At 44.4% G+C, this 27,739-nt stretch overlaps 2 protein-coding genes across 2 annotated transcripts; one reads left to right on the forward strand and one right to left on the reverse strand.

Moving 5' to 3' along the window:
• Window positions 1-16,396: 16,396 nt before the first annotated feature.
• On the forward strand, window positions 16,397-17,843 carry LOC119311906 (chitinase 8-like). Its single transcript, XM_037587622.1, has 3 exons — window positions 16,397-16,719; window positions 16,843-16,939; window positions 17,304-17,843. Exons 1-3 carry the CDS (start codon window positions 16,434-16,436, stop codon window positions 17,674-17,676), a joined length of 756 nt encoding a protein of 251 aa, XP_037443519.1. The 5' UTR covers window positions 16,397-16,433; the 3' UTR covers window positions 17,677-17,843.
• A 6,570-nt stretch (window positions 17,844-24,413) lies between these two features.
• On the reverse strand, window positions 24,414-27,733 carry LOC119311907. Its single transcript, XM_037587623.1, has 4 exons — window positions 26,964-27,733; window positions 26,703-26,878; window positions 26,535-26,608; window positions 24,414-24,609 (listed from the first exon to the last, which is right to left on the reverse strand). The coding sequence occupies exons 1-4, from the start codon at window positions 27,283-27,285 to the stop codon at window positions 24,561-24,563; spliced, it is 621 nt and encodes a 206-aa protein (XP_037443520.1). The 5' UTR covers window positions 27,286-27,733; the 3' UTR covers window positions 24,414-24,560.
• Between the last annotated feature and the right edge of the window lie 6 nt (window positions 27,734-27,739).

Here is a 27,739-nt window from a genome sequence, read left to right on the forward strand (position 1 = left end):
TGCGATTCCTTATGTAATAGCTATAACATAGGGTGACACTGAGCTAGCTCCAGTTCATCAATATAATGTAGGCATGTATTCCGTAAATAGTCATACATGCTTATGGAAAAGAACTTGCATGACATCTTTTGTCCTACCCTCCCGTGGCAGCGGGGTCCTAGCGGAAACTAAGGGATATTAAGGCCTCCTTTTAATAGAGAACCGGAACAAAGCATTAGCACATAGTGAATACATGAACTCCTCAAACTACGGTCATCACCAAGAAGTATCCCGATTATTGTCACTTTGGGGTTGTCGGATCATAACACATAATAGGTGACTATAGACTTGCAAGATAGGATCAAGAACACACATATATTCATGAAAACATAATAGGTTCAGATCTGAAATCATGGCACTCGGGCCCTTGTGACAAGCATTAAGCATAGCAAAGTCATAGCAACATCAATCTCAGAACATAGTGGATACTAGGGATCAAACCCTAACAAAACTAACTTGATTACATGGTAAACTTCATCCAACCCATCACCGTCCAACAAGCCTACGATGGAATTGCTCACGCACGGCGGTGAGCATCATGAAATTAGTGATGGTGGATGGTTGATGATGACAACGACGCCAAATCCCCCTCTCTGGAGCCCCGAACGGACTCCAGATCAGTCCTTCCGAGAGAGATTAGGGCTTGGCGGCGGCTCCGTGTCGTAAAACGTGATGAAACTTTCTCTACGATTTTTTTCTCCCCGAGACGGAATATATGGAGTTGGAGTTGAGGTCGGTGGAGGTCCAGGGGACCCACGAGATAGGGGGGCGCGCCCTATAGGGGGGGGGGCGCCCCCTGTCTCGTGGACAGGGTGTGGGCCCCCTGGTGTATTTCTTTCGCCCAAAAATTCTTATTAATTCCAAAAAGTGCCTTCGTGGATTTTCAGGACATTCCGAGAACTTTTCTTTTCTACACATAAAACAATATCATGGCAGTTCTGCTGAAAACAACGTCAGTCCGGGTTAGTTTCATCCAAATCATGCAAATTAGAGTCCAAAACAAGGGCAAAAGTGTTTGGAAAAGTAGATACGTTGGAGACGTATCAACTCCCCCAAGCTTAAACCTTTGCTTGTCCTCAAGCAATTCAGTTGATAAACTGAAAGTGATAAAGAAAAACTTTTACAAACTCTGTTTGCTCTTGTTGTTGTAAATATGAAAAGCCAGCATTCAAGTTTCAGCAAATATTATGAACTAACCATGCTCACAATAACACTTGGGTCTCACAATTACTCATATAATTAGCATAATCAGCTAGCGAGCCATAATAATAAAACTCGGTTGACAACACTTTCTCAAAACAATCATAACATGATATAACAAAAGGGTATCTCGCTAGCCCTTTCTCAGACTGCAGAACATAAATGCAGAGCACCTTTAAAGATCAAGGACTGACTAAACATTGTAATTCATGGTAAAAGAGATCCAGTCAAGTCATACCCAATATAAACCAATAGTAATGAATGCAAATGACAGTGTGCTCTCAAGCGGGTGCTTTTTAATAAGAAGGGTGATGACTCAACATAAAAGTAAATAGATAGGCCCTTCGCAGAGGGAAGCAGGGATTTGTAGAGGTGCCAGAGCTCGATTTTAGAATAGAGATTGAATAATCATTTTGAGCGGCATACTTTCACTGTCAACGCAACAACTATGAGATGGTTGTATCTTCCATACTACATGCATTATAGGCAGTTCCCAAACAGAATGGTAAAGGTTTATACTCCGCCAACCACCAACAAGCATTAATCCATGGCTTGCTCGAAACAACGAGTGCCTCCAACTAACAACAACCCTGGGGGAGTTTTGTTTAATTATTTTGATTTGCTTTGATCTTTTTGGATCATGGGATTGGGCATCCCGGTTACCGGCCCTTTCTCGTGAATGAGGAGCGGAGTCCACTCCTCTTGAGAATAACCCACCTAGCATGGAAGATATAGGCAGCCCTAGTTGTAACATGAGCTGCTCGAGCATACAAAACAGAATTTCATTTGAAGGTTTGGAGTTTGGCACATACAAATTTACTTGGAACGGCAGGTAAATACCGCATATAGGAAGGTATAGTGGACTCATATGGAACAACTTTGGGGTTTAAGGAGTTTGGATGCACAAGTAATATTCCTGCTTAGTACAGGTGAAGGCTAGCAAAAGACTGGGAAGCGACCAACTGAGAGAGCGACAACAGTCATGAACATGCATTAAAATTAATTTACACCGAGTACAAGCATGAGTAGGATATAATCTACCATGAACATAAATATCATGAAGGCTATGTTGATTTGTTTCAACTACATGCCTGAACATGTGCCAAGTCGAGTCACTCAATTCATTCAAAGGAGGATACCATCCCATCATACCACATCATAATCATTCTAATAGCATGTTGGCACGCAAGGTAAACCATTATAACTCAAAGCTAATCAATCATGGCACAAGCAACTATAATCTCTAAATGTCATTGCAAATATGTTTACTTCATAATAAGCTGACTCAGAAACGATGAACTCATCATATTTACAAAAACAAGAGAGGTCGAGTTCATACCAGCTTTTCTCATCCCAATAAGTCCATATATATCGTCATTACCTTTCACTTGCATGACCGAACGATGTGTATAATAATAAGAGTGCACGTGCATTGGACTAAGCTGGAATCCTCAAGCATTCAACTCAAAAGAGAAGACAAGTAATATGGGCTCTAAGTTAAATAAACAATCATGCATATGAGAGCCACTAAGCATTTTCAATATGGTCTTCTCGATCCCCAAAGGAAATAAAAGAAAATAAAACTATTTACACGGGAAAGCTCCCAACAAGTAAGAAGAAGAACTAGAAATCTTTTTGGGTTTTCATTTTAATTTCTACTACAAGCATGGAAATTAAACTAACTAATTTTTTTGGATTTTCTCAAGGTTTATCAAACACACAAGAAGAAAACTAGAAAAAGGGAATTTAAACTAGCATGGATAATACAATGAAAGAGTATGAGCACCGACAACTAGTGTGTGAACATGAATGTAAAGTTGGTGAGAAATACGTACTCCCCCAAGCTTATGCTTTTGGCCTAAGTTGGTCTAATACCAAGGACCGCCTGGCTGGTATCCATAAGTGAAACCGGGGTCGTACTGAGATGCAGCGGTAACCGCCTCCTGAGCTGCAGCGTGTTGGCGAGCTGCCTTCACTCTCCTCTCGTGTTCAGCTGCTTCCTCCCTGGTGACAACATATCTTCATTTTGCCTGATAATCAAAAAGTTAGGGAGCAGGAAGAGTAACATGGACGACGTTGCGTCTGTCATAGGTTAGTTGACATTGGAGGAATTGTTCATTCCTCCCAAGAAATTGATGACTGGCCATAGCTTCATAATCCAAATAAACAGGAGGTATTATCATATCTCCCTCTCGTGGGGCTATACCAAGATAATTAGCCACACGGGTTGCATAAATTCCTCCAAATAAATTTCCCTTTCTACTATTATTCTGCAACCTATGTGCAACTATTGCCCCCAAGTTATAACCTTTATAACCTAACACATCACTCTTGAGGACACACAGACCAGGGACACACATGTGGCATGCTTCATCCTTACCGTTAATACATCTACCAATGAAGAGAGCAAAATAATGTATAGCAGGAAAACGAATGCTCCCTATGGTAGCTTGTGCTATGTCCCTAGATTCTCCCACAATAATACTAACAAGAAAATTTCTAAATTCAGATTTGTGAGGATCATTAATATTACCCCACTACGGAAGTTTGCAAGCAGTTGTAAAATCCTCTAAGTCCATGGTGTAAGATGTATCATAAATATCAAATAGGACACTAGGAGAATTACGCATACAATTATATTTAAACCTCTGTATAAAGGAATCAGTCAATTAATAGTACTGAGGACACTTATCTTGTAAGAAGTCCTCCAGCTCAGCATTACGCACATACGTGTCAAATTCCTCCTTAAATCTTGCCCTGACCATAAAATCATTGGATGGCCACTCACAAGCTCGTACATTCGTGTCCCTCGGCAATTCAACATCTTGCTCACGTATAGCAATCCTGGGCCCTTTCTTTACCGAGGAACCACCTTGGTACATTCTTCTAAGCATATTTCTTTTTCTAAAATAAATCTGAAATTTTAGTAACTTCAAAATAAAAGTGAGTAAAACTAAACAACATTGGTAGCAACTACTCCTACAAGTGCTTAGAGCCTATATCATGCATTAGAATTGCTTGGGACCTCATAAATTTAACATGCAAGCTCAAGAACATGGTCACCTATGCAGCAAAAATTTGCAATGAATAAAGCACTAGAACAAAAACTAATTGGACCAATGGAGGAGTCACATACCAAGCAACAATCTCCCAAAGCAGTTTTGTGAATGGAGCTTTGAGCAAGGAGATCGAAGATCGCAGCAAAATGAGCTAGAACTCGTGCTTGAGCTGGATGGAGATTTTTTTGGGTAGAAGATGAAGTGTGTGGGTGCTGGCATAAGTGGAGGGGGGCCACCAGGGGCCCACGAGATAAGGGGGCGCGTCCTATAGGGGGGGGGCCTCCACTCTCGTGGCCTGGTGCTTGCCCCTCCTGCAGTGTTTTCAGTGCCTAAAATCCTCAAATATTCCATAAAAAATCATACTAAATTTGCAGGGCATTTGGAGCAGTTTTATTTTCGGGATATTTTTTTATTGTACGGATAATTCAGAAAACAGACGGATAATACTATTTTTGCTTTATTTATTTTAAATAACATAAAGTAAAAAGAGGGTACAAAAGGTTGTGCCTTCTAGTTTCATCCTTCTCATGATCATCAAAATGAATCCACTAACAAGGTTGATCAAGTCTTGTTAACAAACTCATTCCGAATAACACGGAACCGGAGAAATTTCGAATAACACTAAGTTACCTCAATGGGGATATGAAAATCCCCAACAATTAGAATATCATACTTTTTCTTGACAGTAGGGAGAGGAAATTCAAAACCTCCAATAATGATAGTTGGAACTTTTCCAATAGAATTGATGCTATGAACTTGAGATTGTTTCCTCGGAAAGTGTACCATATGCTCATTACCATTAACATGAAAAGTGAATTTGCCTTTGTTGCAATCAATAACAGCCCCTGCAGTATTCAAAAAAAGGTCTACCAAGGATAATAGACATACTATCGTCCTCAGGAATATCAAGAATAACAAAGTCCATTAAGATAGTGACATTTGCAACCACAACAGGCACATCCTCACAAATACCGACAGGTATAGCAGTTGATTTATCAGCCATTTGCAAAGATATTTCAGTAGGTGTCAACTTATTCAATTCAAGTCTATGATATAAAGAGAGAGGCATAACACTAACACCGGCTCCAAGATCACATAAAGCAGTTCTAACATAATTTCTTTTAATGGAGCATGGTATAGTTGGTACCCCGGGATCTCCAAGTTTCTTTGGTATTCCACCCTTAAAAGTGTAATTAGCAAGCATGGTGGAAATTTCAGCTTCCAGTATCTTTCTTTTATTTGTAATGATATCCTTCATATACTTAGCATAAGGATTTACTTTGAGCATATCGGTTAAGCGCATACGTTAGAAAATAGGTCTAATCATTTCAGCAAAGCGCTCAAAATCCTCATCATCCTTTGACTTGGATGGTTTAGGAGGAAAGGGCATGGGTTTCCGAACCCATGGTTGTCTTTCTCTACCGTGCTTTCTAGCAACAAAATCTCTCTTATCATAATGTTGATTCTTTGATTCTGGGTTATCAAGATCAACAACAGGTTCAACCTCTACTTCATTGTTTTTGCTAGGTTGAGCATCAACATGAGCATTATTATTAACATTATCACCAGGTTCATGTTCATCACCTAATTTTGTTTCAGCATCAGAAATAGAAATATTATTGGGATTCTCAGGTGTGTTTACAGTAGGTTCACTAGAAGCATGCAAAGTTCTATCGTTTTTATTTTTCTTCTTTTTAGAAGAACTAGGTGCCTCTAAATTATTTCTCTGAGAATCTTGCTCGATTCTCTTAGGGTGGCCTTCAGGATACAAAGGTTCCTGAGTCATTCTACCAGTTCTAGTAGCCACTCTAACAGCAAAGTCATTTTTATTATTTAATTCATCAAGCAAATCATTTTGAGCTTTGAGTACTTGCTCAGCTTGAGTAGCAACCATAGAAGCATATTTGCTAATGAGTTGGAGTTCACCTTTAACTCTAGCCATATTATCGCTTACGCGTCCTATCTCAAAAGTATTATTCTTTAACTCTCTACCAACATAAGCATTAAAACTTTCTTGTCTAGCCATAAAGTCATCAAATTCATCTAAGCAAGGGCTATGAAATTTAGTAGAGGGGATTTCAACTTTATCATATCTATAGAGAGAATTTACCTTTACTACCTGTGTTGGGTTATCAAGACAATGTGGTTCTTCAACAGGTGGTATATTAAGACCATGTATTTCTTCAATAGGTGGTAAATTCTTAACATCTTCAGCTTTAATACCTTTTTATTTCATTGATTTCTTTGCCTCTTGCATATCTTTAGGACTGAGAAATAAAACACCTCTCTTCTTTGGAGTGGGTTTAGGAATAGGCTCAGGAGTTGGCTCAATTGGTTCAGGAATTGCTTCATGAATTGGCTCAGGAGTTGGCTCAATTGGTTCAGGAATTGCTTCAGGAATTGGCTCAGGAAGAGTCCAATTATTTTCATTAGTCAACATATTATTCAATAGTATTTCAGCTTCATCGACTGTTCTTTCCCTGAAAACACAACCAGCACAACTATCCAAGTAGTCCTTGGAAGCATCGGCTAGACCATTATAAAAGATATCAAGTATTTCATTTTTCTTGAGAGGATGATCAGGCAAAGCATTAAGTAACCGGGGAAGCCTCCCCCAAGCTTGTGGGAGACTCTCTTCTTTGATTTGCACAAAATTATATATTTCCCGCAAGGCAACTTGTTTCTTATGTGCAGGGAAATATTTAGGAGAGAAGTAATAAATCATATCCTGGGGACTACGCACACAACCAGGAGCAAGAGAATTATCCCAAGTCTTAGCATCACCCTTTAACGAGAACGAAAATATATTAAGGATATAAAAATAGAGGGATCTTTCATCATGAGTAAACAGGGTAGCTATATCATTCAACTTGGTAAGATGTGCCACAACAGTTTCAGATTCAAGACCATAAAAAGGATCATATTCAACTAGAGTAATAATCTCAGGATCAACATAGAATTCATAATCCTTATCAGTAACACAAATAGGTGAAGTAGCAAAAGCAGGGTCAGGTTTCATTCTAGCATTAAGAGACTGCTGCTTCCATTTAGCTAATAATTTCTTAAGATCATATCTATCATTGCAAGCAAAGATAGCTCTAGCAGCTTCTTCATTCATAACATAACCCTTAGGAACAACAGGCAATACATAATCATTGGGAGAATTTTCATCATCACTATCATCAATAATAGCATCTTCAATATTTTCATTCCCCCTAACTCTAGCAAGTTGTTCATCAAGAAATTCACCTAATGGCTAAGTAGTATCACGCATAGAAGTAGTTTCATCATGCATAGCAGAAGTGGCATCATCAATAACATGCGACATATCAGAATTCATAGAAGTAGCAGGTTTAGGTGTCGCAAGCTTACTCATAACGGAAGGAGAATCTAGTGCAGAGCTAGATGGCAGTTCCTTACCTCCCCTCGTAGTTGAGGGATAGATCTTGGTTTTAGCGTCTTTCAAGTTCTTCATAGTGATCAACAGATATAAATCCCAAGTGACTCAGAGAATAGAGCTATGCTCCCCGGCAACGGCGCCAGAAATTAGTCTTGATAACCCACAAGTGTAGGGGATCGCAACAGCTTTCGAGGGTGAAGTACAACCCAAATTTATTGATTCGACACAAGGGGAGCCAAATAATATTCTTGAGTATTAGAAGTTGAGTTGTAAATTCAACCACACCTAGATAACTTAGTATCTGCAGCAAAGTATTTAGTAGCAAAGTAGTATGATAATAAAGGTAACGGTGGCAAAAGTAAAGATAATAGTTTTTGGTTTTTTTAGTAATTGTAACAGTAGCAACGGAAAAGTAAATAAGCGAAGAACAATATGTGAAAAGCTCGTAGGCAATGTATCAGTGATGGATAATTATGTCGGATGCGATTCCTCATGTAATAGCTATAACATAGGGTGACACAGAACTAGCTCCAGTTCATCAATGTAATGTAGGCAAGTATTCCGTAAATAGTCATACGTGCTTATGGAAAAGAACTTGCATGGCATCTTTTGTCCTACCCTCCCGTGGCAGCGGGGCCCTAGCGGAAATTAAGGGATATTAAGGCCTCCTTTTAATAGAGAACCGGAACAAAGCATTAGCACATAGTGAATACATGAACTCCTCAAACTACGTTCATCACCGAGAAGTATCCCGATTGTTGTCATTTCGGGGTTGTCGGATCATAACACATAATAGGTGACTATAGACTTGCAAGATAGGATCAAGAACACACATATATTCATGAAAACAAAATAGGTTCAGATATGAAATCATGGCACTCGGGCCCTAGTGACAAGCATTAAGCATAGCAAAGTCATAGCAACATCAATCTCAGAACATAGTGGATACTAGGGATCAAACCCTAACAAAACTAACTTGATTACATGGTAAATCTCATCCAACCCATCACCGTCCAGCAAGCCTATGATGGAATTATTCACGCACGGCGGTGAGCATCATGAAATTGGTGATGGAGGATGGTTGATGATGACAACAGCGACGAATCCCCCTCTCCGGAGCCCCGAACGGACTCCAGATCAGCCCTCCCGAGGGAGATTAGGGCTTGGCGGCGGCTCCGTGTCGTAAAACACGATGAAACTTTCTCTCCGATTTTTTCTCCCCGAGATGGAATATATGGAGTTGGAGTTGAGGTCGGTGGAGGTCCAGGGGGCCCACGAGATAGGGGGGCGCGCCCTATAGGGGGGGGGAGGGCGCCCCCTGTCTCGTGGACAGGGTGTGGGCCCCCTGGTGTATTTCTTATGCCCAAAAATCCTTATTAGTTCCAAAAAGTGCCTCCGTGGATTTTCAGGACATTCCGAGAACTTTTCTTTTCTACACATAAAACAACATCATGGCAGTCTGCTGAAAACAGCGTCAGTCTGGGTTAGTTTCATTCAAATCATGCAAATTAGAGTCCAAAACAAGGGCAAAAGTGTTTGGAAAAGTAGATACGTTGGAGACATATCACCCCCCTCTCTTTTGCTCAAAAAAGATCGAATAAATGTTCACCATGATTTCATATCGAACACACTATATTTCATATCCATCGAATGTTCGCCAGGATTTCATATTTGACATCACAGTGCACCATACAAGTGGTACACCACACCATAGTATAAACACCAAATTTCTCAGGTAACATATAAAACCTTTAAAAAATAGCACCATACACAGTAAATAAACAGATGAATCTCAACTGGAAACTGCCAAAGCAGAAGGTAAACACTAATGCTTAGACAATGTTAACGGTCCTTGCAACTTTAGGCCAGCGCCTGTAGATGATCGCCCGTCCATCCTTCTCCCTCTTGAGAACTACCGCAGGTGTTGTATGAATACTTTCATTGCACCACGGATCAGTCGAGGATGAGCAAATTACAGAATTTCAACAATACAAGCATAATGATTATTGGGAAATGGAGTACAAAAAAATCATGTCTTACCAATCAAATCCGAAGAACACTATGAAGATGCAGATGAGATTAGATTAGAGCTTACCAACTAGAGTGCATCAGAAGTAGTGTTGATGTAGATTGTTGATGCATATCCCCACAGCTAGGATTTACAACCTCCCAACCGAGAGAATTTCCCCTCGGAGAAAGATCAAACGGACGACCTCTCTGCCGGTATCAACGCGTACAGACTCAATGATCCAATAGGATTTCGACTTCACCATCCAAGGATAAGAGGCGTCGAAGTAGAAGAACAGAGGAGCAACCTTGTGAAGGAAATATGCCCTAGAGGCAATAATAAAGTTGTTATTTTATATTTCCTTATATCATGATAAATGTTTATTATTCATGCTAGAATTGTATTAGCAAAAAACTTGATACATTTGTGGATACATAGACAAAACACCGTGTCCCTAGTAAGCCTCTACTAGACTAGCTCGTTAATCAATGATGGTTAAGTTTCCTAACCATAGACATGTGTTGTCATTTGATGAACGGGATCACATCATTAGGAGAATGATGTGATGGATAACACCCATCCGTTAGCATAGCATATCGATCGTTCAGTTTTATTGCTATTGTTTTCTTCATCTGAAATACATATTCCTCTAACTATGAGATTATGCAACTCCCGGATACCGGAGGAATGCCTTGTGTGCTATCAAACATCACAACATAACTAGGTGATTATCAAGATGCGCTACAGGTATCTCCAAAGGTGTTTGTTGGGTTGGCATAGATCGAGATTAGGATTTGTCACTCCGAGTATCGGAGAGGTATCTCTGGGCCCTCTCGGTAATGCACATCATACGAAGCCTTACATGCAAAGTGATTAATGAGTTAGTTGCGGGATGATGCATTATGGAACGAGAAAAGAGACTTGCCAGTAATGAGATTGAACTAGGTATGAAGATACCGACGATCGAATCTCGGGCAAGTAACATACCGATGGACAAAGGGAATTATGTATGTTGTCATATGGTTCGACCGAATGTTGTTATGAGTTATGTATGTTGGTGACCAAATGTTGTTCGGAGTCCTGGATGAGATCACTGACATGACGAGGAGCTCCGGAATGGTCCAGAGGTAAAGATTCATATATTGGATGATATGGTTAGGGCAAGGGGTCAGGCCCACGGGGCTATAGGTCGGCGCAAAAAAAGTTTTGCGGAGGTCAGAGGCCAAACGCCAGAGACCCTGGCATCTGGCCCTGGGCCAGATGCCGAGGCCCATGGTGTCTGGGCTAGACGCCAAGGATTGTGGCATTTGGTCCTGGAATCCGAGTGGGACTCTTGCCTTTCGGGCAAAACCGACTTTGAGGAGGGTTTTGCTCCAAGTTTCGACCCCAGGGCTCAACATATAAATAGAAGGGCAGTGCTAGCACCAAAGGATCATCAAAATTCACCAAACCGTGTGCTGGCAACCCCGTCCCCTCTAGTTTATCCTCCGTCATAGTTTTCGTAGTGCTTAGGCGAAGCCCTGCGGAGATTGTACTTCACCAACACCGTCACCAAGTCGTCATGCTGCTGGAACTCATCTACTACTTCGCCCGTCTTGCTTGATCAAGAAGGCGAGGACGTCATCGAGCTGAACGTGTGCAGAACGCAGAGGTGTTGTACGTTCGGTACTTGATCGGGACGGATTGTGAAGGTGTACGACTACATCAATCGCATTGATAAACGCTTCCTCTTAGCGATCTTCAAGGGTATGAAGATGCTCTCCCCCTCTCATTGCTATGCATCTCCTAGATAGATCTTGCATGAGCGTAGGAAAATTTTCAAATTGCATGCTACGTTCCCCAACACCTTGCGGCGTGGAGCCACTTGCAAGAGAGAGAGAGAGAGAGAGGGAGACGTAACCATGGGCACATAAAAAGATGTGTTCCAAAGGGCTGCCCCTCCCCTCTATTTATAGTAGACCAAAGGAGGTAGCCGTCTTGGAGAGAGGGTTGCCCCCAAGGTGTGTGTCCCCTCCTTCAACCCTAGCCACACCCAAGGGGGTTGAGCCTCCACTAATGGGACAAGTGGGCCATGTAGTGTGCCCCACTTTGCTCGCGCCAAGTGGCGTACTTCAAAATATTATAGGACTTTTCAAAACCTTTTCATCGTCCAGATGCATTCTAGGGTTAACCGGAACTTTTTCGGTCCTTTGGCTTTCCCGGTTTTCTTCCAAAAGCTCCCGGTTCTCTCTCCTTACCCGAAAATTTCTCGGTGCAAATTACATAAGATCCTACACTTCTAATACTCAATAGATCGGTGATCCATAAGCGTGTGACTCGCAGGTTCGGTATAGACATGGCTGAAACTTCTTCCGTTCAATGATCAATAGCGGAACCGTGGATAACCATATTAACCCCTATACCCACACGAATAATTATTGAGTGAATCTATTGTTCCCATGTGCTATTCCTTTTGCTTCGTGATACTTTACAGAATCCGAGGTGAGATTTATCAAGTTCCCCGTGGTTCAACACTTGATCACTATGCCAGTTTCCATGTTACCAATTTTGTTATGTTTTCTCATTTCCGTGCTATGGCATCCCCATGAACAAGTCACGCTGTGTGTGACTAGGCGATGGTGCTACCATCACACCGGACCCTAAGAATATCTCTCCATCATTGATGGAGCAAATTTCAGTTTTGAACCAAAACAAGAGCAAAAGTGTTTGAAAAAGTAGATATGTTGGAGAAGTATCAAAGTGTCGGCGTGACATCCGTTGCACCCGATGCTGATTCTACGACCATCACACATGCAGCTGGACCAACCCTCATGCATCCACCCCCTCGCAATACGGCTCCCCGATTGCCAAGCATCATTGCAACCCGTCCCCGGCCTCGCTTGGCTCGACCGCTCCCACATCACCTGGTTTCCTTCAGCCTGTTTCTTCCGGGTCGTGAACCATGTTATCAGGCTCCCCTGCTATTGTGTGTGTTGGTGGCCATCGTTCTGCATCTTCTGGAATTGTGCCCACACTCACGTTGTCAACCTCATCCTCGTCGGCTTCACTCACCACCACCCGCTGCTTTGTTGGGAGAGGGAGATTAGGTTGTGCATAAAAGGAGCCAACCGGGTAGCTAACATCTTGGCTACAATTACAATCCGGAGGATCACACAGATTAGGATAATCGATCCAAAGTACGAGATGCACTCAACACCCTTCTTCATTGGTAGGAGCACAATGTTGGCCGAATTAACCCACTTAAGTTGCTTGGCTTAGAGACCGGGAAAATTGTTGATGATAGCCATGATATCATGCATCGAAAGAAGCCATCGTTAAACTATCTAGGCCTGGAGGCTTGGCTTTAGGTATTTGTGTGACGGCGTCAATCACCTCCTTCTCGGATCTAGTTTTTAGAATAGCTTTGATCCTACCATGTAGAGCACTCATAGAGGTCTGGCTTCATGTGTAACACCCTGGTTTTTGGCCCCTACCTTTTCTTTTTCTGCTATAGTTTCTTTTGCTGGTTCTCTGCATTGGTTTTTCTTAGTCAACTTATCTAGACTTAACCAACATAAAACCAACAAAAAACCTCTCTCCCTAGCTATCTCTCTCCCTAGGGAAACCTCACTTTCACCCCTAACCCAAAACCCTAAGATCATATTCTTTTCTCAAAAGAATATGTGCCCTAGAGCACTTAAGTTATGAAGCAAGTACCATTTCAGTACTTAGAAAAATTCCTAGATAATTATCATAGTTTCTTTGGACCAAGTATAATTCAGAAAAGTCCCTGGCCCCGTCAAAAACTTTTGCATTCAAACCCCTCTTCCACTTTTGCATTCTGGTCCCTTCTTTCAAGTGGTGCACCAAGTGCTAGCTAGAAGGACCCATTTGTTCTACAAATTTGCGTCACTCTAGTGACTAAACCAACCACACCAAATCTCACAACCAAACTCTGGTTTATTTGCATTTTGCAAATAACAAACACCTACTGCCCAGAACCTTCTAGAAGAGCTTGTACTCAACTCACCTCACATGGGCCCCAACTCACCTCACAAGAATATTGTCCTATCAATACGTTATACTACACAAGTAATTATTTATCGTGGTCTATCTATACCAAAGCTATAGTCGTATTCTAGAAGACATGGATCTCTGAGCTAGAACACGTGGGCCTTCGATTCTCTGAATCTGGGTGTCACATCACGTCAGAATCTACCACACCCATGCTGGAATTCAGTAGAGTCCGAGTACCAAGCACTGCAGCGCTGAAGTATGAGCCCTTTGATATTTTTTGGACATTTCTAACAATAGCAAGCCTTATTCCTATTTTGGCATTTTCGATTTCAGGGCTTTTAGCCCGAGTTAGTGAAGGACCAAAGAAGTTTTCTAATTATGAATCGGTATAGAACCCATGAGAGGGGGTGAGACAACTTTAATTAGGAGCCTCTTTTCCTTCTGCCCAGCTCCCCGAAAAACGGGTGCCCAATGCTGGAGAGGTCATAGTTGGCGAACCGAAGAATGTCCCAACTAAAGTCTCTCTGACGCTTATGGGCTTTATCCAACACGGAAGAGAAGTGGCCTTGCACCACCTTCGATTTATCCACATGAGAAGAAACACAACTGCCCCCCCCCCTGCATAAGCGTGTGCACGAAGTTGAACATAGCCCTTTTTATTCATGTAAGAGAAAAGCCTTGGAACATATTGTAAAAGGCCAGTTTTTTTTCTTCTGAATACAAGAATTGTCAAGTTATGATATGCTCCTATTTACTAAAAAGGCTTTCACCCTGCTTTATAAATAAAGCAAACCACCACAGCCACAAAGTACCATAAGAGTTCAGCCACACACACAAAATCTCACAACAAAGAGTACAAGAGGGTTCTGTTGAGGGCACAACTCAACAAGCCCTAAAATGAAAACAAAGGCGGAACAACCGCAACCACAACAACATCAAAGAGTCTAGTATGGCTCGGGTGGTGGAGGAGGAAGCGGCGGCGCCAAGCGAAGAGCCATCGAGCGGAGGTCGGCGATGATGATGTTGATGGCGTCCCAGTCCTGGTGACGGCTAAGTGGCCGCCAGAGCTGCAAGTAACCACACAATTTGAAGACCGCATAGGTGACACGTCGAAGAGGAACACGCTGGATGACAAGCTTGTTGCGCACGGTCCAAAGCGTTCAAGCAAGGACCGCAATGAGCAGCCACCTAATGTGGTGGCCTGACGGGCGGACGACTGGACCTCGGTGAGGAGGTCGGGGAAGTTAGTATTACACCAGCTGCGGCCGACAACTTCACGGAGGCATTTATTAGTTGATTAGTTGATTCACTTCAGTGAATACTTAATTCTATATATTGTTATGTTGTTATCTATATCAAGGCTAAACGAATCTATTGTTTTTTGCATGGTAATACGTGCCTCATTTATATCGTAATATAAGCCACGTACACATCAACCTGGCAAAACTGAGAAGATAACAGAACGATAGCTTTTGCACAAAGGAAAACCAGCCAAAAAGTAAAATTAAATTAAGACCGAAGAATCCTCTGAACTTGACACCAACGCATGTCACCTTCCTCTGGCACCAGCACAAAACAACCAAAAAAAACAATGACGGACCACCTTCCCACCCAAACTTGAAACGGCTCCATCGCTCATATATAGCTTTACGGACCTCCAAGGTGGCTCACCAAAGACGAAACCATTACCGTTGAATGAATCAGACCGGGGCAACACCCCGGACACGCCATCGAACTGCAGATCTAGCGCCCCCACATGACTAAGACGTCGGAGAAGAAAATCATACCTTCCATCCATGAACCACGGACCACGAAACACGGACCACGAACCCAGCTCGCGATTCACCATCTTCAATATGTCGCCAATGCAGATCACAATCTGCATCCGCTCCTGGACTACCTCCCAAGCTCCACGGTGGTGTTGGAGCAAACGCCGTCGCAACAGCGAAGCCCGAGGACACATATTCACCACAAGGATGCCACCACCATCATCCTTACTTGAACATTCTGGTTTCCAAATCCATTCAAAACCATAGGAGCGATCGACTCATCGGAGTAGAATATGAAGAAACTTTATTCAGCGCCGTCATCGCCGCCGCCGAAGCCAGAACAATGAACAAACTAAAAAACCTAAACTACAAGAGTAGAAAAAATCGATCCACGGCAACCCCTCGCCATCGGCGGAGGGCCACGGCGGGGGAGACTCCTGTTCCGTCCATGTGGTATCTGATGGCTTGAGTGATCTGGATTCGATCGTTGGACGTCAAGCCAGTGTATTTCCACCAGCCGCCGACGACGTACACGCTTGTTCCAGTTCCCCCATCCACATGCGCTGTGCAAGACCGACCAGAATGCATGTGTTGTGTATCTGTACACCGTCGGAAGAAATCGGCGCGTATCTCCAACGCCCTGAAAAGAACTTGCTTGTGCGGACGTGTGGAATTCGCGCAGTGCTCTGCGTGAGTGAGAACGATACGCGCATGCGTCCATCGCCCTGTCACCGCGGCCCGTCAAATTTTCTCCCTGCAAAGAAGAAGATGGTCGCAAAGTAGAAAAGTATACGTGACGGACTGACGGGACGCGCGTGGAGTGGAACCGTGCATCGTCCCTCACGGCGTTTCCTCTGCGCTGCACCCGAGCAGAGCATCTATAAATAGCTCTGCAACAACCTCCTCGCCACACAGGCATCTTACAAGCTGATCAGCTGAAGGTGAGCTAGTTAGTACTTAGCATGGTGCGGTTTGTCATGCTCGCGGTGTGCGCCGCCGTGCTTCTGCTCGCCGTGGCGGCGGGCGGCGCGGCGGCGCAGGGCGTGGGCTCGGTCATCACGCGGCAGGTGTACGACACCATGCTGCCCCACCGGGACGACTCCATCTGCGAGGCCAAGGGGTTTTACACGTACGACGCCTTCATCGCCGCCGCCAGCACCTTCCCGGAGTTCGGCACCACCGGCAGCGCAGACGACGTGAAACGCGAGCTCGCTGCCTTCTTCGGCCAGACCTCGCACGAGACCACCGGTACGTCAGTCGGTGTTGATTGCGGTTGTTTGTTTATTATAATTCGTTCGTGGCACTTTTGATTCGGACATGACTGCCTTGATTAGTCGTACATATGTTTGTGCATGGCGTGTCAACGTGTAGGAGGACCCCAGTTCCAATGGGGCTACTGCTTCAAGGACCAGATAGACAAGACCATGCTTGCACCCTATTATGGACGGGGACCGATTCAATTAACAGGGTAAGCAAAATCGCGAGTTAAATATTTTCTACTCCCTCCGCCCGGAAATACTTGTCATCAAAATGAATAAAAGACGATGTATTTAGATGTATTTCAGTTTTAGATACATCATTTTTTGTCCATTTTGATGACAAGTATTTTCGGACGGAGGGAGTACAATACTATAGGGCAATCTCTGAACTATCTTCATGCAAAGTGATGTATTGGTCAACACGAATATATCATAGGCTGAAAGTATCTGTAGAAAAAACTGCTTGAAAAGTAGTACAGCAGCGTTGACATGCTTAATGATGCAAATAATAAGCACAGACACGACAAGATTGTTCTGATGAACCCATGATTCCTCGTGTGATTGATTGACCAGGCAGTCCAACTACGATCTCGCCGGCAAAGCGCTGAAATTGGATCTGGTAAACAACCCGAACCTGGTGTCCACGGACGCCGAGGTGTCCTTCAGAACGGCCATGTGGTTCTGGATGACGGCGCAGGACAACAAGCCGTCGTGCCACGACGTTGCCCTCCGCCGCTGGACGCCGACGGCCGCCGATACCGCCGCTGCGCGGGTTCCCGGCTACGGAGTGATCACCAACATCATCAACGGCAGGATCGATTGTGGCAAAGGCATGAACCCTTCGAACGTCGACCGCATCGGCTACTACACGCGCTATTGCGGCATACTCGGCACGGCCACCGGGGACAACCTCGACTGCTACACCCAGCAGAACTTCGCTACCTAGAAGATGCTTGCTTGATGTAGGCAGATCCCGTTGCGGGCAGACTACATGCTTATGAATAAGGTTTCCGCTTCAGTACACTTCCTTAAATAGTCAATGGTGGAGATTTAAAATCACCCCATTATTATTAAATAAAAGAGTATTATAGTCTATTTCCTATTTTTCTGAGATATTTTGATTGTTGACTGATATTTGCACGGTGATACATGTCTCATTTATAAAATAAATGTCAAGGTACAAGCCATGTAGACATGGGCTTGACTTCGCTAGAAAGATATCAAAACACTAACCTATGCACAAAGGACTGTTAACCAAGAAAAAAAAATTACAATCAAGATTGAAGTTCCCGTGAGCATAAATTCAACCCCCATCACCTGCCTCCGGCACAACCGTATCAGCCATCGGTGATACGCAGCTTTGCGAACCACTAAAGTAGCTTCCCAAAGGCGAAGCCATTGCTATTGAAAGAATCTGACTGAGGCAGTACCTCGAACACGTCATCGAGCTCTAGATCTGACACCCCCGCATGACTAAGACGCCAGAGGAGTAAACCATATTCCCTCCGTCCTTTGAAGAGTGTACTTCCAATTTTGTTGGAAAGTCAAACATTTTTATGTTTGACCGTATATAAAATAATACACTAATATTTATGCCATCAAATTAGTAACATTAGATTCATAATAAAATATATTTTCATCTTCTACCTATTTGGTTTCAGAAATATTGATATATTTTTGCACAAACTCGGTCAAACTTTGAGATACTTTGACCCTCCAATAAAGTTGGAAGTACACTCTTTAAAGGACGGAGGGAGTACATATTAGTCATCAACCACGAACGCAACACACGATCTGTCTTCCAGATGCCATCAATGTAGACCACAATATGCATCCGCTCCTGGACTACCTCCCATTGTGGAGCGGACCACAATATGTTGACGTTGGAGCGGATGACATTGCAATGGCGGAGCCCGAGGACACAAGTCCACCACAAGGATACTCAAGGGAACAAAATAGTTCCCAAATCCATCATGACCATAGAGACGATCTCGCCTCGTCAGGGAAGGATCTGGAGCTTCTCTATTCCGTGTCGGTGTCACCGAAACCAAGACGTCAAACGACCCAAAACCTAAGCTATTAGGGGCCTAAAATAAAAAATTACACAATTCGCACATGCGAGATCCAGCGACTCCCTCACCACCACCGAACGAGAAGTCGTCAGCGGAGGGGAGTCACCGGAGGACGGCACCCGAAGGCTCAGCTCTCCCGGCGACAACTTGGTTTCTTGTTGTTGTTTCCAAAGCGAAAACCATTTGGTTTAGAAAAATCGATTCCATGTTTAACTTGTTAAGATAAGTTTAACCTAATTGTGCGTACAATTATACTTCCGGATTGTATATCTCTTCTCTTCTTAAATACACCAAAACCATATAAACATAATGGGGAATTAGTAGAATGCCCATGTGTTGCTATGAAAAAAATACGGGAAAATGAATAACTGATGACTAAGTGACATAGTGAAGTCCTTTGAATATATATCACTTTCTATCAATTTCTCCAGCGGATACTATGAGAGCAACTATGCACCAGTCGCTTTTTTGTGTGGTAAATTGCTATGATCGTCTCCTTCCTCCTCCTCTTCATCTTCCTCCTTCCGGCACGACCCATCCTCCAACAGTGGTCGCGACCAGTGCCGATGTCATGCGTCACCCTACCCGAGCCGCCTTCTTCGTAGGTCCACTGTTGCCCATGACCATCCCTCTATCTCCCACCTTCTTCTAAATTACATGCTTGATGTTGTCTTCTTCCTCCTGTCGTCCCCATGACCCACCTTTTGACATTGGTTGCGGATGGTGCCGATGTCGTGTGCCGCACTACCGGGGCTGCCTTATACGAGGGTCAAATGTTGCCCCTGGCCATACATCTAACACCCTCTCCCTTCTACGGCGTTGGTTAGTACCTACACCGCATGATTGGTAAGGCTACATTTTTTGTTGTCAAATTTGACATAAATAAAAAATGCCTACTCAACTTGCACTTTATTTTGATATCAACATGGTATAAGAAAAAAATGTAGCACAATGATGGTAAAGACAAGAACATACAATAAACTTCATCGGATAGTCTATCACTCTATCTTTGCGCATCACGTTGGTCAAAGTTAGTTGAATCCTTAGCACGACCTATACAAAACTGAAAAGTATGATAGATGGTCTCCCCTGCTATAGTATGACACTACAAAGAAATGTGATCCCGCCAGATGTATTTTTATATTCTCATTAAGTTATGTTGTGCGAATAACCTGTTGGAATAGAAGAATGAGACAATAAAGAAGCGAGTTGCTTCAAAAAATTACTGGAATGAATTTACCTCTCATGTCATCACCTTCATCCGGCTAATTTTGTTCGGCACGTTCGCGACGGCCGATTAGTTGTTTCTTGTGTGTCGCGGCGCCCTGTGCATCCTCGATGAGCCGGGTGTTGGGGTGTGTTTGGATTGTGGCCAAAGTGCACCTTACCAAAATTTTGGTCATGACCCAATGATTGGTCTTTGTTTGGATGGTTGCCATTTTTTTGGCATGCCAATGAACTCTAGCCAACTCTAGTTTATTTTTCTTGCCAATGTCAGCCAAATCATGGGCAACCAATACCTCAACCAAAATTTTGGTCATGACCCAAAGATTGGTCTTTGTTTAGATGGTTGCCATTTTTTTGGCATGCCAATGAACTCTAGCCAACTCTAGTTCATTTTTCTTGCCAATGTCGGCCAAATCATGGGCAACCAATACCTCAACCAAAATTTTGGCTACCCAATGCTTTGATGGGGCAACCTTGGGCAGAAACCAAACATACTGTTGGTCGTGCCACAGCACTAACGCCACCCTCGGCACACTGAAACCTACCGTGTCTAGCAACGATATGAGCGTGTCGCTCACCACAGTCGCCGTGTCCAGAGGCGGTGCTGGAGCTGCTCCCCGTTATTGGCCCCAACGACCCACATGAACGGTTGTTGGTGGCAAGGAGGTCGTGGGCCAGCTCCTCCATTGGACTACTCTGTGCTACGTCGTCCCGACGGGTGTGCCCTACATGTCAGTTTCTCTGTTTTCCCGGCCATATTCGAGCGTCAGTGCTCCGCGTTACCCATTAGGCCTTTCACTATGTAGGCCAAGCGAGACAACTTATTGTTCATTTGAGCCATTCAAGTATAATCATGTGGTGTTTGCTTATTTCTCATTCCTCTCCAATCCTCTTCTCCATTGATCATGCCGCCCTCCAGTCGAGTCCATCCTCCCGCATGCCTCATTTGAACATTTCACCGAGTATCATTCGCATGTACCCACCCTAGTCCTCTTTCAATAGATCTCCGGACCCCAAGATGAAATCGAGAGGGAACGAGTGGGGGCACGTGATACCTAAGGCGGATTCAAAATTTTGAACCGGTGATCATAGCATCCGCAAATCATATATAAAGGGTACTCAATGTTCGTTTCGTTTTTGATCGTACAATATACTCCCTCCTATCCTTTCTAGTTTACATATAAGTTTTATGTGTAGTCAAAGTATCTCTACTTTGATCAAAAAGGTATCAACATTCAACAACACCCAATCAATATTGTTAGATTCATACGTACTCCTAGATTTGTACTCGAGATGGTTTCCAATTTGACTATTGACAAGATTAATAGTACATGAGATGTATAATTAATGTGAAAATTATGTCATTGGAAACTCCTTTCACATACGAATTTGACCGTATGCTTTGTGTAAGTTGCATGTCATATATTATTACTCTAACATTTGGTCAAAGTTAGCCTCTAAAAACGCATTAGGCCCTGTATAGTAAATGGAAGGAGGGAGTAGTAGTGGAAGTGGATCCTCTGACGTAGGTATCCCTGCCTTACCCTCCCTTTCGGTCACTTACTGGCAGACCCCATGCTTGCTAGGCCCCGCATGTCAGTTACTCAATGGGTTCGGCCACGTCAGGGGATCCTCATCCGTAGTATACTCCCTCTGTTTTTATTTACTCCACTTAAAACGAAGGGAGTGGTAGTATAATAAATGACACGGGCGGGGGAGAGGGAGGCACGTTGGTTTGCTCTCAATTGCGGTCCCACAAGCGAGCGAAAACGCAAGATGAAGCGCATTCCATTCGATGAGCGACGTGGAGGGTCCAGCGTGCCGGGCTGCAACGCGAAGGCGACAAGAGCGATGTACAGTCAAAACCGATTGAGCGGTCGTCACCAGAACCACTATTCACACCAGAACCTTCGCTGCTCGGCCTACGCCAGCCACTGCCCTAAAACCACACCAAATCTCCAGCCCATTCCCCCACCTTTCGATCCCCTAGCCCACATCAAGTGTCCCCTAGTTCGCTGGAAAGCCATGGTGCGCCGCAAGATCACTTACTACAAGATGCTGACGCCGGAGCACCACGCAGAAATCGCGGCGGTGGTCGGCGCCACAGACCTCCGTTCCCAAGCTCGCTTTGCGGCGGGCCAATCCCCGAGTTCTCTGGAGCCAAGCTACGAGGAGGAGGAAGCCAATCCAATGTTCATGGCAGAGGTCGCGGCGCAGAAGGCCCCCGATGGGTATGAGACAATGGACGTCGACTTCGTGCCGGCGTCCGAGTCCCCCATGGTGCAGGCGGACCAGCGGTTCAACATGGTGATACTAAAGGAGGACCGGGAGGCAGAGGCTCAACTCAACGCGGAGCGCGCGCATACCGCTGCCATTGAGGCTCTCCTGCAGGTAGAACCGGATGTCGTGGATGTGAACCGCGCGGCGGAGGCTCAACTTGAGGCGGAGCACGCGGATGCCGCTGCCATCGAGGCCCTCCTGCAGGCGGAACCGGACATCCTGGACTTGAACCGGGCGGCAGAGGCTCGAACCGACGCAGAGCGTGCGGATGCCACTCTCATCGACGCGCTCCTCCAGGTGGAACCAGACGTCCTGGACTTGAACCGGGCGGCGGAGGCTCGACTCGACGCGGAGCGCGCGGATGCCGCTACCATCGAGGCCCTCGTGCAGGCGGAACCGGACGTCCTCGACTTGAACCGGGCTGTGCTCTCGTCCGTGCAGAGCGCCCGCACGCTCCGCTTGAACGAGTAGCTGGAGGCCAAGGACAACCATGGTGCGGAGACACACGTCGGCAGCTACGGCTGGTTCGCGCCGGCAGCCAAAGACGACGAGGCCGTCTCTTTCCGCGAGCAGTAATAGTTTTTCTTTATGTTGTTGTTTTTATGGATCTTTTGTTGTGTAAAAACATATATTTGTTATGCAAGTCGCCTGACTTGGGTCAGTCTACCATTTTAGGTGGTTGGATGAATATCCTACGTCTCCTAACCCTTCTTTCCTTTTTCCTCACCTCTTCTTTTTCCCCAACAGACCACCGCACGGGCCGTACGGATACTCCCCAACATGCAGTTGGATAAACATACTCTATGAACAAAAATTATGTGTCAGCGATAAGATGGCTGAGTTTGGCTTGTTCACATGCGACAACACGTGTCAGTTAGGGTGCGTTCCCTTGGTTGGGTTTGCGACGTGCAGGAGCGACTGTGAGAGGGTGCGGTGCGACCGCGGCGTGCAGGAGCGACCGTGTGAGGGTGCGGTGCGACCGCGACAGCCGTGCGCAAGTGTACCTCCTTCTCATTTTGAAAACTTTAGGCAAGCTTGGCAAAAATGTGTGGCGAAGTTTGGCAATGCAAGGCCTAGACCCAAACAGGATAAGTACGTACGTACTAGGAGTACTAGTGTTAAAAAAGAAAGGCGGGGTTTTCCTTCGCGGGATTTAATAGATACAAATCCTCGTTTCACGTGTCAATTAATGCATATTTTTTCTCCAAAGACCAAAGAGCTGACCATCTCACTCCTCATCGCTTGATTAATGCAGCGCCATGCAAACCAACCTTCTCACTTCCGCATGCATGCAGGGGATATTAATGTACTTGGTTGCTACATCAATTTTGCCTCGATTAGTGTTAGTGGCCCTTTGCAAATTGTAATTTTGATATACTGGCCTTGTGTACAAAAAAAATGGAGGTAGTAACTATATTTGACTTTCTTCCCCATCGCGGTGACGTCGACGATATCTTTTTTTGTGGTTTGGCGAAGTGCGTTCGATGGTATTCATTTACGTACTAGGAGTAACTACAAGAAATATGTCAAATTGTGACCTTGACTATTGGTCACTGAAAGGTCATGATTTTTCATTTGCGACCTTTTTTTGACCTAAAACAGAAGGTCAAAAGCTGAGGGTCGTTAACTGACTATAGCGACCTTCTCTGTGAGAAGGTCGTGGACGTTTACGACCAAAATATTCCTACTGTGGCGTTTTGGTCACTAGCAACCTCCCCAGGCCACGTAGGCATCCAGCGTGGCAAGCTGATGTGGCACAAGATTCAGCCCGGTCCAATTCGGTTTTCTACATGGGCCTAGCCCAACTATTCGGCCTATTCGTGTTTTTTTCTCATATTAATTTTGATTAGGTAGATGGGCCAAGCCCAACATTTCAGCCTCGTTATTTTTGGGCCTAGGCCTTTTTATTTTCTTGGCCTTCACCTTTTCACAATTGATTTTAAGCAATTTTTTTCATTTTTTCTGAATTGTTTGATTTGTGGCCTTTTTAGGGCCCAAATAGTATTTGCTTCATTTCTGATGTATCAGCAATTAAGGATCATCACCTCAAAAAACAATAAATGATCAATATTTCGAGTATTTCAATCACACAAATTTTCACAAATGATGACCAAAATGAGTATATTATATATATTACAATCATGCCATAGTTCACATCATCAAGGAATTTAGAACACCCAGGAACACCCAGGAAGTGCTGCTATGAAGTACAACACCCAGGAACATAAAACACACAGGAACACAAAACTAGCTATAAAGATGAAGCGTTCCCTTCTTTTAACTTCTTCAACCTAGAGCTCCTGTAGAAGAATGAAAATGATTGTTATCATGGCTGCCAATTCAGAATGAAAGCAATATCTTCCAACAAAGAACAGCTAGGAAAAGAATAATGAACAGAATAATAAACAGATACACAAGCAGGTAGGAGTCTATCCTGAAGCATGAGGGCATGGATAACAGTAGCAACCATGAGGAGTAAATATTAGCAAATATTATATTGGTGGAAGAAGGTAAATACCAGCAAGCTCTAAGAAGACTCCAAGAACTTGATGGCTCACAATACAATCATGTTTTCGATAACAAATACTACTAGAATTAAGGCACTGAACATATTCTAAGAAGTATCAACATCATGACAGTAAAAATTAATAGTAGCAGCTAGCAGGACATCAATCGAACACAACTTAATTATCATTTGAACAATCGAGACAACAAGTTACAGAATAAGCATGTATTGACAGGATAGTTATCAATAGTATAGAACAGAACTAAATCGAACAGAACTAAATATGCAAACGACAAGTGTACAAAAGCTGTATATCCTGATACATACATGCTAACTGATTTCTGTTTGGCCTTTAAAGCATTAGTACGCTTGTTACTCTTTTTAGAGAGACAGATTTCCAACAATCTAATCTGATTTGAAAAAGCAAAGCTAATATCAAAACATCCAAAGCACATCTAGAAAGCACTATAAGTTTTTTTGTAAAAAGTGAGTTACATGACTTAAAAGAAAATGCACTGCTAGATGATTTTAATCTCCAACAACAACGATTGAAGGCAGCTTCTGAACCCAAGTAATTCCTGCTAAAAAACTTCAGTTTGCAGTAACATGGATTAACTGCCAAACCTATGTAGAATCAGAACACATTCAAAATTATAATATGTTATAAAAAGGAAGCTCCCAAATGAATACAGATAGTAATATTAGTTGATTTTCCAAGCAATCATCCATGGACACACCACTTCTATACTAAGGTACCACGTAAATGTGGGCAACACACGTGAAAACAAGCAAAATTAGTCCAAAGAAAACTGTGTCAAATGAAAGTATAATCGAGTTAGCCTACAAGTGCAAGTAACAAACACACATCACAGAACTAAAAGTGCAGCAGTTGGTTCAGCCATTGGTTCTGGACCGAACAAACAGTAAGTGCATGGGGCTAACCATGCTGGGAGCTGCAGTAAGTGCATGGGGCTAACCAGGCTGGGAGCTGTCTATTTTCTAGCCTAGCAAACAAACATGAGATTTCTCAAAGAAAGCAAACAAACATGATACAGACAAGTACTTAGTTTTTTTTGTGAGAGGAAGTTGTGTGCCTGTACAGGTATTTAGTTTATCTGGATCAAATGTGAAGAAAAGTGAGAGAGACAAGCACTTGGTTTTTTTAGTGAGAGGAAGCTGTGCGTGCCTGTACAAGTACTTGTTTTTTCTGGATCAAAATTTTCTATACAAGCGATCAGCTGAAAATTAGACACTGTACCACACCATTCCTTAACAAACAAGAATGTCAGTAAAGAAGTGACAAACTAACTTCAAGATAATTAACACAAACCGGGCATAAACATAGGCTTGTACAGACTAACTTCAAATCAAAATATGTAATGTTGTGGACTATATTAATGATCTAGCATTAGAAATCTGAAGTTGTGTAACACTGACCATCCTTTGGATAATAATAAAAAAGAACATATTTTCCATCTTTGCATTGGTTATAACTGATCTGCACAAATGGGGATTAACCAGTAGGTTTCATGCAATTATCTAGATATTTCTGAATGGTAGTAAATTGCTCTCCCTCACTGATCGATATAGGCAACAATAACAAGTACACAACACTTGAGGCTTCTTTTAGGCACCTTCCCATCTCAACCCAACATAATGACATAACTTTAGCAAGTTTTACTCTAAATAAAGACAGAAAAGAGGGGTGCAAGCACACACTCGATGGGCAGCTGAACTTCAGCGATGCCGGTGGTCCACTGGGTTGAGCTCTCCTCCATGTTCTTCTTCCTCACCTGCAAGCAAACAATACAACACAATGTCATTGCAGCCCCACAACAAATCTCACCCTGAGGATTGAATCATAGGGCTGTTCTGCCACAACCAAACCTTCAGGTGGTCTGGCATGACATAGAGCTCATCCACCTCGTCCTTATCGTCCTTGTCGTTCACCTCAATCGTCTTGCCCCTGTTCTTCAACAGCTTGTTTTCCACATACCTCACAGCAATGGCTTGAGGTCCGCCTCGAACTTCTCCTTCTGGTTCGCATTCTCGGTGTCGTAGACCTGGCCGAGACCCCGGAGAATCATGAGAAATCATGCAAAATCCTGAGAATCGGGGGTGGGGGAGAAGGGGAAGAGGAGGGGGGACCTTGTTCCAGATGCCGTCGAAGACGTCGACGCCCTCCTCCGGCTTCTTGAGCACGCGGTCGATCTCGCCCTGCAGCTTCCGACTGGCGCCCATGGCATTCGGTGCACACTGCCTTGCCGGACCTGCCCACCTCCAACTCCGTGCCCACCACCCTATCGGCGCCGAGTAACTCCCTGGCGAAGGGCTCCACCATGACCCTGGGGCGGCCTCGGGGAAGATGGCGCGCTTCATGACGGGGTCGCGGGTCAGCATGTCCGCCAGCTCCCGCTGGATCTGCTTCACCACCATCCGCACCCATCGCTCCTTGGCCATGCAGCGACATCGACGGCCATGGCAGCCACCGCGTCGGCGAGCACCCGCGGCAGCGGTGGGGACACTAGCGGCCGGCACGGGAACATCCTCGCTGGCTTCGCGGTGGTGGGAGATTTTGCTCCGCGGTGAGGCCGTCGGCCGTCGCTGTGGGGAGTTTGGAAGGGGAGGGGCGAGAGAAGAAAGGCGTGGGGAACTTCGGCGAGCTCCGCCGGAGGGAGGTGGCGGCGGTGATGGATCTGGAAGGGAGGAGGCAAGCTCTCTCTCTCTCCATCGGGTGAGGAGATGGGGGATCTGGAAGGGGATCGATAAAGATGTGGAAAGAAAGGAGGCGGGCTAGGGTTTCGGGCGCTTGGGAGGCACGGGGATTCGGGCTCCTCGCCGTCAACGGCCATGGTGTGGGGGCGGCGGCGGCGCTAGGGTTTGCCGAGTGGGTGCGGGTGCGGGAGAGTGGGTGCGTGGGGGCT

Source organism: Triticum dicoccoides, chromosome 5B, assembly GCF_002162155.2.
Source record: "Triticum dicoccoides isolate Atlit2015 ecotype Zavitan chromosome 5B, WEW_v2.0, whole genome shotgun sequence".
Classification (NCBI taxonomy): Eukaryota; Viridiplantae; Streptophyta; class Magnoliopsida; order Poales; family Poaceae; genus Triticum; species Triticum dicoccoides.